This window comes from Perca fluviatilis, chromosome 12, assembly GCF_010015445.1.
Source record: "Perca fluviatilis chromosome 12, GENO_Pfluv_1.0, whole genome shotgun sequence".
Taxonomy (NCBI): Eukaryota; Metazoa; Chordata; class Actinopteri; order Perciformes; family Percidae; genus Perca; species Perca fluviatilis.
In genome coordinates, this window is record NC_053123.1 from 33,805,897 (window position 1) to 33,820,808 (window position 14,912).

Genomic DNA, 14,912 nt, shown 5'->3' on the forward strand with positions numbered 1-14,912 from the left:
CTTTTCAGCACTGCTATCTAACCAAAGCTTTTGATTGACTTTTATCTGAAAAACAGATCATATCTTATTCAACCTGTCTCTTTCAATGGTATATCTATTACACTCTAGGTGTTTCAGAATTCTTCCTGTTGTCAGTCATGGCCTATGATACAGATATGTGTCTATATGTAAACCTCTGCAATATCCAACTATCATGAGAAAAACAACTGTTTATATTTTCCTGATTTTAGCTTTGGATCTACCTGCTTGTCAGGTTTCAGTGGGCAATATTACTGAGTGCTAATAGAAAACTGTGTAACTTTATCTTGAAAGGAATAATTTGCAACAGACATCCAGAAACTTCACTGTGTGAGTTCAGCAGTGTTGAATATATATGGCTTGATTGTGTTTGTAGGTGCTGTACCTCTCCCTCTCTACTTATACTTTTACATACACCAAGATACTATAATAACCCATCGAAGTAGTAGAGAAGTCAGGAAAAAGCTGCACAGACCTGCTCACCCCACCCGGTTGGTTCTGATTAATTTTTCCTGTTTGAGTGATATGATGAACTTCTTCCCTCGACTGGAAACTGATTTCCAAAATTGTGTCGCGCTTAATACTGCTCCTCAAGTTATTTTGTACATCCCCTCAATCCAATCATATATGGACTGAAAAATGAAAGAAATTCCTATAAACACCTGAAGGTATCAAATGCACCACTTGTATTAAATAATTAATAGGAAATGTACAGTAGTGTTTTCAATAAGCAATTTGTTGTGATAGGATTTGTGGGATCCTTGAACGGTATTTAATGTGCTGATTTGTTTCTATAACATAACGCCAGAACTACTCCAGCAACACAATGAAGAACCTTTTTGGAGACCGGTCTCTTTTAGGGCCTTCATCAGGGTTAGGGTTACTTTTAGGTAAGAATCTTCTAACACAACAGAACAGGTTTTATTCTATTTTTGTTTTGGTTTGATGAACGCAAAAAGAAAACACCTGTTATCACAATCGCTTTCATATTGTTATTATTGTATCGTGTGTGTCATTGTTAAAGTTTAGGAAACACTTTACTTGAAGGAATCTACATAAGAGTGACATGACACTGTCATGAACACATGAACCATAACCCTAACTCTAACTCTAACTCTAATTCTAATTCTAATTCTAAGTCTAACTCTAACCCTAACCATAACTTGTCATGACAAAAAACGAATGACACTTACTAAAGGAAGCATCATGTTATAAACGTTTATGACTTGTTTATGTTTTTGATACCTTCAAGTAAAGTGTAATGAAAAGTTTATAATGGTTAATAGGTGAACGTGTCAGCATTTTAAATAAACATTCTTGAAAGCAAGAGCAAGTGCTCCAAACTGTTATTTGATCCTCTGAGAGGCAAATAGGGATATTCCAGAAAAAATTTAAGGGTTGAATTAATTGTAATTATTAAATTTCACGCAACTACACATGCAAGACAATACAACAAGGCAATTACACATGCAAGACAAATACACCTCTCAAAACTGATAACCCGACACACACAATAACCTTTAACTCTATTTGTAATCCTGCTTGTGGTGTTTCCTCACTGTAAAATGATATTTATGATAGCTGTTTCCTCAGCTCCTGTTTTTATTTTTAAGAAAATCAGATCAGAATCAGAAGATTTATATTGTACAAAAATGAACAACAAAACTTCTTTTAGCAGCAGTTCACCTAATAAATATAAATCAAAATCTATAAAGACAAGAAATAAATAGTAAAACAATACAATCATAAAATAGAAAAGAAATTCTGTCATTATTGACTGTTTAGTAGTTACACTGTTGCTTTGTGTGGTTTCTCTTGAAGAACTTTGTTACATTTTATATGGTAAAAAGTGTTTTTCAAATAAAGTCTGATTGATTGATTATTCATTAACCAATTGATTTGAAGATACCAGAGATGGGGACTCGAAGTCGCGACTTGTCGACACAAACAGCTGAATTCAGACTTGACTTTACGATTCGACCCAAAAGACTTCAAGACTTGACTCGGACTCGAAGCCGAGACTCGCTAACAACCTGTTTTCATGCAATTATTGCTTTTAAATCTAAATGTATTCATGTATTTCTATTTTCTTTATTGGTATATATGGAAATGTATGACAAGCTGTATGTCCCCTGCCCTTTGCCATAATATGTGCAACGTAAGCGATCCAACTATATGCGCATTATTCGCGATATCAAAAAAATGTATTGCCGATGGTGACACCAAGTCCTCCTGGAGTTGTGCCTCTTCTATTAAGTTTTGCTTTCCAATAACTTTGTGTAAACAGCGGCAGTAAGCCACACAGCTGCATGCAAAGTGTGGCACCAAGATGCCGGATCAACAACGTCGGACTTCATCAGGCATCTTAAAACGCTACCTAAATAGGTCAGTCACTCACACGCTAATGTGAAGAGAGACGCATTTAGCATATAGCGCCACATGTAACAAGCGCAACCATCGTAAAGTGTTGTGCTAATGCTGGAAACAGGCAAATAGTATCTTATAGTTAGTAATCGCTGAGGCTAAGAAATCCTATGGCGACAGTGGAGGCGGACGCTGACGGATCCATCTCCCCAGGAACAACGCTGGTCGGGTGGGCAAACTCATGTGATCTTGCGTAATTGATCCCGTGGATGATTTTGTGTAGGCTATTAAATTGCAACAAGGTGTAGCCGGTCCACCAAACACTGTCTTGACTGTCTTAATTCTGCACATATTTATGTTACTGTATTTACTATTTCATTATTTCATCCATGCATGGCGCCTGGATCCCGTCCCCTTCAGTGGGAGACGCTTACCTCACTAACCTCTCCTCCCTCTGAGTTAGTCCTCGGCTGGACTCAGTTTCACCGAGCTGCATCTAACTCTTAGAAAATAAATAAATGGCAACTTTACATCAGTGAGTTCAAACTGCTTATTGTGCGTGAATTCGGACTGACACTGAGATGCATGTTGTTCTGTAACGGTGATGCTGCCAAGCATTTTCTCTCAGATTTCCACTTTTTACATCAGTCATTTTTTTTTAATGAAAGAGACGCTATATTTAGCATATATCATCACAGGTAAACAAAGCCAACCACATCGCGAAAGTAAGCGTGCTAATGCTGGGTACAGGCACATTGTATCTTATAGTTGTATCCCATATGATGACAGAGGTTAATATTTCACCAGGTCCGGAGGGCTAGATGTGTTAAGTAAATCCCATAAAGTTATCTTATACTGTACCTCGTGGCAGAGGGTAGCTACAGGAAAATCTTTGAATTCATAAGATTTAACAATATAGTGTTAGGACAGATCAGATGGCCAGAGACTTGAGACTTGACTTGACTTGTTTCCAAAGACTTGAGACTTGGACTTGGACTTGAAAAAATGACTTGTGAACATCTCTGAATATACATAAGCACCTTCGCCAGTCAAGTATTTAAAAAAGACAGGTGATTCATGTTCTGATCACAGTTTCTTTAAACTTTAAGCAAACATAACAATCTAATCCATATCAGAGTAACTTCTAGACTTTGTTCTGCAAACCCGGTTGGCGATTGATTGAAGAGAGGATGATACAAAATAACTTGTAAAGACATTATTAAACGACAATCTTTGGGGAAATCAGTTTCCAGCGTCGAGGAAGAAGTACATCATATCCACTCAAACAGGAGAAGTTAATCAGAACCAACAGGTGGGGTAAACAGGTCTGTGCAGCTTCCCTCCTGACTTCTACTACTCGGGATAGGTTATTATAAAATATTCTGGTGTATGTAAAAAGTATGAAAGTAAAGACAAAGGTGGAATCACATGTCCTACCGCTTATATTCAGCACTGCCGAACTCACACAGTGAAGTTTCTGAACTGTGCTGTTGCAAATTATTCCTTCACATAAAGCGTACGCTTCTATTAGCACTCAGTAATATTACCACTGAAACCCTGACAAGGCGGCAGCTGCCAAAATCAGGAATATATTAACAGTTGTTTTCTCTCTATGATAGTTGATACGTAAGAGGTTTACATTACAGACAATACATCTGTCATAGGGCCATGACTGACAACAGAAAGAATTCTGAAACACCCAGAGTGTGTAATATATAAACCACTGAAAGAGACAGGCTGAATAAGATAAGCATCTTGGTTTTTCAGATAAAAGTCAATCAAAAAGCTTGATAGATAGCAGTGCTGAAAAGAACAGAGTTGGATTAATGTAAAGCTGCAATGAAAATGTACATAGGCTCATGGAGGATTTGTTAATCACTACATACCCAAAATAGTGGAATTACTGCAAATTATTAGAATATATGCTGTAAACATGATCACAAAATAAAGATATCTGTATTTGTGTACTTCCACATGCCCATCAAAAGTTATATATGTTACATTTAATTCATTATCCATTTATTTTGTCTTTATTGATTCGTTAATGAATAAAAAAGGTATATTACTAGAAGTCTTATATAATCCAAGAAGGTCTTTTTCAGTCATCGGTACCTGATATTAATACACACTGGTGTTGTCTGGCAAACAGAAACTGGAACCTGGACCTGTTTGACTTCTTGGAAAGTTTTTTATCAGATTGTTTCAACCTCCATGGATCTCATTAAACCCTCCAGTGAAAAAAGCTGCTACCGTGTAAACAACTTGATCAAACTCTGGAGGCCTGAATTCATAGATGTTGTTAAACTTTGATTGCTTAGGCTTTGTGAGTCTGTTATATTTTTTTCTGTGCCTTCTAAAAGATTAAACACAAAATCAAACATATGAAAACAGACTGTTCAATAAAGAAGGGAATTTGGACCATTGTCAGAAGAAACAGGAAGACAGGAGCTTTTTTTTTTTTTTTGATTGATTTATTAGACAGTAACAGAAATAAATGCATAACAAGATGCCAACACAGTGACATTGTACATTTATCAGAACTGTCGAGGATAACACAAGAAAGTTACAAACTTATTTCCATTGTGGTCCTCGGATGAAGCCTGAGATCTAAATTTCAGTAGCGAGGCTATAACAGAAGTACACATATGAATGATGAGGTGTATGAATAACTTGAGACAATAACAACATTTGAGACACTGGTCTCTTGACTCAATATATTTTACCCAATATAAAACAAAATAATAACTTGTGCACCGAAAGTCTCCAAAAAAAAGTCAAAATGTGGACCCCATGTGTGTATGATAGTTCGTCCTACCACAACAGGAAGCGAGGAAGGGACTTCAGTTGGTATGGTCCCCAGTACAAGGTTTTGTAGCTGGGCTTGCCATCCAGATGGTTGGAATGTCTTTACTCTTCAGCAGATGCTCTCCTTGGCATTGGAATTGAATTTTCCATATTCAAAAACAAAATTGACCATTGAATGTTTTAAGACCTTACTCCACAGCAGGGGTGATTCTAGGATAGCCCTTTAGGGATAAATGCAAAATATTGAACATATGACAAAGTCCCTTTATGGACTACCAGAATCAAATGAAATGATAATGATGTGTAAACAAGAAATAAATAGAAAATCTAACTTTCCTTGACTGGGTTACAGGTGCATAGCATTGGCGACAGTGACACAGGATATTAAACATGTTTCTTTCAACCTGTAATTGTTTGCCCTCTATTACTAACAGACAAGTTCACAAACTCTAACTTGAAATAATATTTTTTTAAGCGTCGTTATGATAAAAAGTCGGTGCTCCGTGTGTTCCAACCAGGGGAACAAGTTTTGGTTCTGCTTCCGTTACCTGGATCTAGTTTGCAGTCTCGGTTTTCGGGTCCATATACGGTGGAAAGTAAAATTAGTGACACAGACTATGTCATTCTAACTCCAGATCGGAAAAGACAATCTAGAGTATGTCATATTAACATGTTGAAACGTTACTTTTCCAGGGTGAGTGATTCCCCGCCATCTCCTGTTGCGCCCGTGATGTCCGTGTCCGATACTCTTCCTCGTTACAGTCTTGCTGATGATGGCTTGACAGAGAAAAGTGGTTTAACGCCGGCCGCTCGTTTGAGAAATTCAGAGGTACTGAGTAACTTGGAGGGCTTTTTGTCCCATCTGTCTGATTCGGCCCGTGCGGATATTATACAGTTGATTGAGGATAACCTGTTGCTTTTCTCTGACCATCCTAGTCAAACATCCGTCCTATACCACGACATCGACGTGGAGGGACACAAACCTATTAAACAACATGCGTATAGAGTAAATCCGACAAAAAGGGCTATAATGCAGCAGGAGGTAAGTTATCTGGTTGAGCATGGATTAGCTGTTCCAAGTATCAGTGCGTGGAGCTCTCCCTGTGTTTTGGTTCCGAAACCAGATAACACCTCTCGTTTTTGTAACGATTACCGAAAAGTAAATTCAGTTACCAAACCCGATTCATTTCCGCTCCCCAGGATGGAGGATTGCATAGACCGTGTAGGCTCCGCTAAATATGTGACAAAGCTGGACCTGTTAAAAGGTTACTGGCAAGTTCCTTTAACACCACGGGCCTCCGAGATATCAGCTTTCGTCACACCCGACACATTCCTGCAATATACGGTTATGCCATTTGGGTTGCGTAATGCACCCGCTACTTTCCAGCGGTTAATGCGTACCGTGTTATCTGGCATCGACAATTGCGAAGCTTACTTAGATGATGTAGTTGCTTACTCCTCCACCTGGTCTGACCATCTCCATACATTGTCCCTTATTTTTAGCCGTCTCCGCGAGGCCTCCCTTACTCTTAATCTCGCTAAGTGTGACTTTGGTAGGGCCACTGTTACCTATTTGGGTAAACAGGTAGGTCAGGGGCAGGTCGTCCCTTTGGCTGGAAAAAGTGCAGGCGATCATTGATTTCCCTGGCCCACAGTCCAAGAAAGCGTTACCCGTTTTCTTGGAATGTGTGGATATTATCGTGGTTTTGTCGAAACTTTTCTGATGTGGTGGCTCCTCTCACAAGTCTTGTAAGTCCCCTAAAACCACTTGTTTGGTCCCCCCCTCTCCCCCTCTGTCAGGCTGCCCCGCGCCGCCCCCTTTTTTCTTCTCTTTATGCCTTTTCTAGGCCGCCCCCCAGGTTGCCTTTTGTTTTTTTTTTTTGGTTTTTTTTTTTTGTTTTTTTTAATTAGAGGTTGACACGCTAGCGCGTGCGGCGCAGGTGCTGTGCTTTTGCAGGAGGACGATCAAGCTATTGACCATTCTGTTTGTTACTTCTTGAGGAAGTTTAATAAGCATCAGCTTAATTATAGCACTATCGAGAAGGAAGCTCTCGCCCTTCTGCTGGCCCTACAATACTTTGAAGTTTATCTTGGGTCTAGCTTCCAGCCTATACAGGTGTTCACCGACCACAACCCCTTAGTTTTCCTCGCCCACATGCGTAACTCTAACCAGCGGCTTATGCGCTGGTCTCTTCTTCTGCAGGATTTTAATTTGCAGATTCACCACAAGAAGGGTACAGAGAATGTGATAGCAGACGCTTTGTCCAGATGTTCCTCAGATGTCTAGGAATTAAACCTTTTTAGGGGTGGGTTTAATTCTTAGGTGTGGGGGTGTTATGACTGTGGTCATATTTGTGTATTGTCTGCTGTGTGTGTGCTGTGTGTGCCCTGTGTTTTTCTCTTTTGTTCTAATTGTATATGCAAATGAAGGTGTGCCGTAGCCGTCCTTGGATTGGAGGAGGAGCTCAGGCCCGACCCTGTGATTGGCTGCAGCTGGGGAGGCAACCTGGTTATAAGGAGCCAAGATGGCGGCGTCTGGTGGGCAGCAGGCACTTCCTCATCCTCCTAATCTCCCAACCGGCCACTCCTTTTGGTCTTTTGGTTTAGATTGAATATTGATTTTTCGTTTGTTTAGTAAGGGTGGACCTCCAGATGTGTTGAGCTTGTTTTCTCATGTTTTTGTTAGTTAGGGAGGTAAGTCTTTTGTTTTTGTTTTGCCCATTTGTTTGTTAGGTTAGTTGCTTATTTCTCAGTTAGGATTGTTTTGTTTGTTACTTTTCTGGTAGGCCACCCTGAAGCTTTATACATTTGTTACATACATATATTTTTCTATGTAAAATAAATACCTTTGTTAATCTAATCACGGAAGTGTTTGTGGCTACTTGGGAGACGGGGAAGATGGGACCTTTTTGTGTTGCGTCCTAGGCACCCCTACACTGGGGCGTAACAATTATTATCATTTATGAAATTTTTGAGCCCCCCTAAAAAGGGTCTAAAATCGCAACTGGTCCACAGTGCTGTGGAGATAGGTCTGCCAACATGAGACTACATCCAGATCAGGACCTGTGTTGCACAATGACAATGAATGAACCTTAAACCATATGCAGTTTAAATTTCTTTAATGTAAAAACAATTACATAATTAAGAAATAAATAGTTTGAAGCAGAAATACTTAACAAAAACTACTATACTTTTTCATTCAAACATTTTCATTGTGCCCTTAAAATTCTTTAAGTGCTCTTAAATGCTTTTAGTAAGGACCACACATGTTCCTTGAGAAAGAAACCTACATTCAGCATGTACATTATACATTAAGTTTGTGTTGATGTTAAATTGAGCCTATACTTCCTGTCGTAATTACCAAACAAACATTTTATCTCTGTTGTAGATGTAGAGATGGATACTTTATTCATCCCAAGGGAAATTTTAGGCATCCAGTAGCTTAGACAACCAGAACACAACAAACACGCATACATAAAAAAAAATCACTCACAGAACTGTAAAGAGTTAACAATTTATGAAGTGATTACAAAGGTCTGGTATGGACTGACCATGTGATGAAATGACCATAATAATGTGCTATGGTAGAGTGTGTGCAATGGTGGTAGGGCAAAAGTGAACAGTGCAGGAATTGAACAGTGCAATAGGTTATTATTAAATATTAACTATGACTATGAAAAGACAAGAATGTAAACATAATAGAATTGTGAAATGCCATTGTTTGATATTTATGAAGTCAAACAAGAAAACAAGAACTAATGAGTATGCATGCAAAACAAACACATCAGAACAAGAATCTTCTGCCATGTGACATCTACACAATTATTTCAAAACTTTCATTATATATCCCTCCGTCCGGACTACCATGATCTCATGGTCTTGGAGGTAACCCCGAAGAAACACATTTGGTGATCGAAAATTTGCTCCAACAAAACTAAATGCACACGCAAATACAGTTTAATCATGTTGCAATTTTCTATTTAAATGTTGCAGAAAAATATGACAGACTCAAATAACCTGAGCATAAAAAGTCTAACAACATCAATGAGGTCAGAGGTCTCAGGAGTTTAAATTTGTTTATATGTTAGAAGGTTTTCCTTTGGAGAGGTTAATGAGATCCATGGAGGTTGAAGCAGTCTGATAAAAACTTCCCACGAACTCAAACAGGTCACAGATCCAATTCTGTGTTTGCCGGACCACACCAGTGTGTATCAAGGCCAGGTACTGATGACTGAACAAGAGAATCATAGGTGATATAATACTTCTAATATACCTTTTTTATTCATTTAAATACTGATGACTGAATAAGATAATCTCAGGTGATATGATACTTCTAATATATATGTTTCATTCATTAACATTTGGTTTCAGACAACCATAATGGATAATGAATTAAATGTAACATATATAACTTTTGATGGGCATGTGGAAGTGCAGCAATACAGATATCTTTATTTTGTGATCATGTTTACAGCATATATTCTAATAATTTGCAGTAATTCCACTATTGTGGGCATCATAATGATTAACAAAGCCCTCCATGAGCCTATGTATATTTTCATTGCAGCTTTGTTAATCAACTCTGTTCTTTACAGCACTGCTATCTATCCAAAGCTTTTGATTGACTTTTTATCTGAAAAACAGATCATATCTTATTCAGCCTGTCTCTTTCAGTGGTTTATATATTACACTCTAGGCATTTCAGAATTCTTTCTGTTGTCAGCCATGGCCTATGACAGATATGTGTCTATATGTAAACCTCTGCAATATCCAACTATCATGAGAAAAAAAACTGTTTATATATTCCTGATTTTATCTTGGATTCTGCCTGCTTGTCAGGTTTCAGTGGGAATATTACTGAGTGCTAATGACAAACTCTGTTACTTAATCTTGAAAGGAATAATTTGCAACAGCACAGTACAGAAACTTCACTGTGTGAGTTCAGCAGTGGTGAATATATATGGCTTGATTGTTTTTGTAATTGCTGTACCTCTCCCTGTACTCTTCATACTTTTTACATACACCAGGATACTTATAATAACCTATCGAAGTAGTAGAGAAGTCAGGAGAAAAGCTGCACAGACCTGTTTACCCCATCTGTTGGTTCTCATTAACTTCTCCTGTTTGGGTACATATGATGTACTTCTGGCTCGACTGGAAACAAATGTTCCCAAAACTGTACGTTTAATAATGTCTTTACAAATGATTTTGTATCATCCTCTTTTTAATCCAATCATTTATGGACTGAAAATGAAAGACATTTATAAACACCTCAAGAGATTGTTCAGTGAAGACAAATTAAACTAATACATTCACTTTTTAACAATGTAATAATAATGCAAATTTTGTGATTTATCTCATTCATGGAAGGCATTTAATTCAAGGATTTGTTTCTAATTGATGTAACCATAATGAAAAACATTGTTAGCTTCATATTTTTCTGCTCATCTTTAAAACTGCTTTCATCTTATCATGTAATCAAAAAAAGCTTTATGAAGTTTCAAGTTTGTTTTTGTAGTAAAGTTAAACTTCATTACCAGTATTGAAATGTATGTGAATACCATGTTTTCTCTGTCTTCTGATTGAAAATTGAAAATTCCAAGATGTTTAAATGAACAGCCTTGATAGCAAGATTGCATACCTGTGTGAGGTTTCTGTTAAACTTAGATTTTTCAGTGTCTGAATTTGCAAATATTGCATGCAAAAAGTGGTTTTTAATTTCATTCTGGAAAAATAAAGAGTAACAGGGACCGTATTTTGGTTCCTGTTATATATTTTTTGTTATTAACACTGTTTGTGGACTATAACTTATTTGGGTAGCACTTTATAATAACTATCCAGAATTCATAATTTTTTAAGCATTAGTTAAATATTAGTTAATGGTTTGTTCATTATTACTTATGAATTGTTCATACATAGTTCATCATGAGTAAAGTATTTGTTCACACAGTTATAAATGGTTTGTTCATAGTAAACAAGCCTATTAGTTAATGGTTTGTTCATCATTATTAATTAATTGTTCTTACATAATTCATCATCAGTAAAGCATTTGTTCACATAGTTATGCATGGTTTGTTCATAGTAATAAGCCTATCTTGAAAAATGTATTTGTAAGTACATGATTTATACTTAACAAATAATGAAACAACCATTTGTAAATGAAATAATTTTCCCATTATAAACCAGTTACTAACTATTGCTAAATGCTTTGTTCATCATTTGTAAAGCACTGCTATGTTAATTCTCATAAATAAAGCATTTGTATACACACTCATAAATGGTTTGTTCATAGTAAATAAGGCTCTCGAAAATTATGTTTATAAATAGAAGTTTGACACTTTCTAAGTATTGCAAAAACCATTAGTAAATTACATAATTTTCCCTTTATAAACTATCTACAAACTAGTAGTAATTTATTTGTTTATCATTTGTAAAGCATTGTCCCTACATTCATTCTAATCAGTAAAGCATTTGTAAATGCAGTTAGTAAATGGTTGGTCCATAGTAAGTAAGCGCATGTAAAAGGTTTATCAGTATATTTTTTTATAATTCCTACATGATGCATTAACCATTTGTAAATTAAGTAATTTACCATTAATGAATTAGGTACTCAGGAACGTAAAAGGTTGTTTAAAACTAGGAAGTTAATGATTAACAGACTATCTAGACCTACATTTGTTCATGTCTTAAATAAAATGTTATGATTTAGAAAAAGGCCTAAACTAATAGCTGGGGTGTTAAAACATCTGTTACAAATACTTACCAACATGAAGTTAACTTTTTTGACCACGAGCCACTTTGGCAGGTGGATTTGTTTTTTGCCTCATAAAAGGTGAAAAACAGGACTTGCTGTGTCTCTATGATCCTGTCCTATCCTATTCATGGTAGCCTACTCATGGACATTGCGCACGTGCTGTAGTAGGGGGTCCAGCCTTGATAATACTGCATAGGGGTCTGGTGTTGGCTCGTTACACCGCTGCATATAAGAGATGAGAGGACGACAAAATCAGGAGTAGCCTACGCGCACCACAACAACAAAAAAACATTGGTGAATGTGGACCATAACACATGAGTTGTTGCAAAGACGTTAACTTTTTTGGTAACACTTTACTTGACAGTACCGACATAACCATGACATGACACTGTCATAACTATGACATGACACTGTCATGAATGTGTCATAAACCTTATAAACAAGTCATAAACGTTTATGACTTCTGTCATTAAGTGTCATTCGGTTTTTGTCATGACAAGTTGACATTGTTGGGCTTGTCTTGATTATGACAACTTGACATTAATCAAAGTGATATTACCAGAAGTTGTCTTGGTCATGACAACTTGACATTAAATTTGTCTTGATTATGACACTTTGACATTAATCAAAGTGTCATTACCAGAAGTTGTCTTGGTCATGACAAGTTGACATTAAATTAGTTTGGGATGTCTTTGTAATGACAACTTGACATTAACCAGGATGACATTACCAGAGGATGTCTTTGTCATGACAACTTGACATAAACAGAAATTCACCTCTTTTTGTATTCATGACATTTTGACCTAATGATTATTATAATTAGATGTGCAAGATTAGAGACCAATTCTAGCACTTTTTCAGATAGATGTCTGACAGGAAATTTCACAAAACTGGGTCTCATGACACTGTTATGACAGTGTAACTAATAAATATTTTGACCTCAAGTAGTGGTACCAATTGTATTTGTCATTAAGATATCATTGATAGGACTTGCTGTCATGACAACATTATGACAGTGTAACTAATAAATATTTTGACCTCAAGTAAAGTGGTACCAATTGTATTTGTCATTAAGATATCATGGATAAGACTTGCTGTCATGACAACATTATGACAGTGTAACGAAAACATTCTTTGACCTCAAGTAAAGTGGTACCAATTGTATTTGTCATTAAAATATCATAGATAAGACTTGCTGTCATGCCAACATTATGACAGTGTAACTAATACATATTTTGACCTCAAGTAAAGTGGTACCAATTGTATTTGTCATTAAGATATCATGGATAAGACTTGCTGTCATGAAAACATTATGACAGTGTAACGAAAACATTCTTTGACCTCAAGTAAAGTGGTAACATTTTTATTTGTCATTAAGATATCATAGATAAGACTTGCTGTCATTACCACATTATGACAGTGTAACAAATACATTCTTTGACCTCAAGTAAAGTGGTACCAATTGTATTTGTCATTAAAATATCATAGATAAGACTTGCTGTCATGCCAACATTATGACAGTGTAACGAAAACATTCTTTGACCTCAAGTAAAGTGGTACCAATTGTATTTGTCATTAAGATATCATAGATAAGACTTGCTGTCATGCCAACATTATGACAGTGTAATAGCGAAACATTCTTTGACCTCAAGTAAAGTGGTACCAATTGAATTTGTCATTAAAATATCATAGATAAGACTTGCTGTCATGCCAACATTATGACAGTGTAACTAACACATATTTTGACCTCAAGTAAAGTGGTACCAATTGTATTTGTCATTAAGATATCATAGATAAGACTTGCTGTCATGACAACATTATGACAGTGTAACAAAAACATTCTTTGACTTCAAGTAAAGTGGTAACATTTTTATTTGTCATTAAGATATCATAGATAAGACTTGCTGTCATGACAACATTATGACAGTGTAACGAAAACATTCTTTGACCTCAAGTAAAGTGGTACCAATTGTATTTGTCATTAAAATATCATAGATAAGACTTGCTGTCATGCCAACATTATGACAGTGTAACGAAAACATTCTTTGACCTCAAGTAAAGTGGTACCAATTGTATTTGTCATTAAAATATCATAGATAAGACTTGCTGTCATGCCAACATTATGACAGTGTAACTAATACATATTTTGACCTCAAGTAAAGTGGTACCAATTGTATTTGTCATTAAGATATCATGGATAAGACTTGCTGTCATGACAACATTATGACAGTGTAACGAAAACATTCTTTGACCTCAAGTAAAGTGGTACCAATTGTATTTGTCATTAAAATATCATAGATAAGACTTGCTGTCATGCCAACATTATGACAGTGTAACTAATACATATTTTGACCTCAAGTAAAGTGGTACCAATTGTATTTGTATTTAAGATATCATGGATAAGACTTGCTGTCATGACAACATTATGACAGTGTAACGAAAACATTCTTTGACTTCAAGTAAAGTGGTAACATTTTTATTTGTCATTAAGATATCATAGATAAGACTTGCTGTCATGACAACATTATGACAGTGTAACGAAAACATTCTTTGACCTCAAGTACAGTGGTACCAATTGTATTTGTCATTAAAATATCATAGATAAGACTTGCTGTCATGCCAACATTATGACAGTGTAACGAAAACATTCTTTGACCTCAAGTAAAGTGGTACCAATTGTATTTGTCATTAAAATATCATAGATAAGACTTGTTGTCATGACAACATTATGACAGTGTAACTAATACATATTTTGACCTCAAGTAAAGTGGTGCCAATTGTATTTGTCATTAAGATATCATGGATAAGACTTGTTGTCATGACAACATTATGACAGTGTAACGAAAACATTCTTTGACCTAATAATACAATTTGAGAGATGTTTACATGCAATTTATACAATTATATTTAGGATAGGGTTAATGTTGCTAAGGTTCCATACAACTTGAATTAGAAATGCATTGTTTGTATA

The 14,912-nt window shown here is 36.2% G+C and overlaps 1 protein-coding gene across 1 annotated transcript; it reads left to right on the forward strand.

Annotated features, from left to right (window-relative positions):
* Nucleotides 1-9,567: 9,567 nt before the first annotated feature.
* LOC120569428 (olfactory receptor 6N2-like) lies at nucleotides 9,568-10,494 on the forward strand. The gene has a single exon (XM_039817297.1). It carries the CDS (start codon nucleotides 9,568-9,570, stop codon nucleotides 10,492-10,494), a length of 927 nt encoding a protein of 308 aa, XP_039673231.1.
* The last annotated feature ends 4,418 nt before the right edge of the window (nucleotides 10,495-14,912 follow it).

What these genes read in the sequence shown, in the direction of transcription:
- LOC120569428 (XM_039817297.1), top strand. Translation starts at nt 9,568, where the DNA reads ATGGATAATGAATTAAATGTAACATATATAACTTTTGATGGGCATGTG.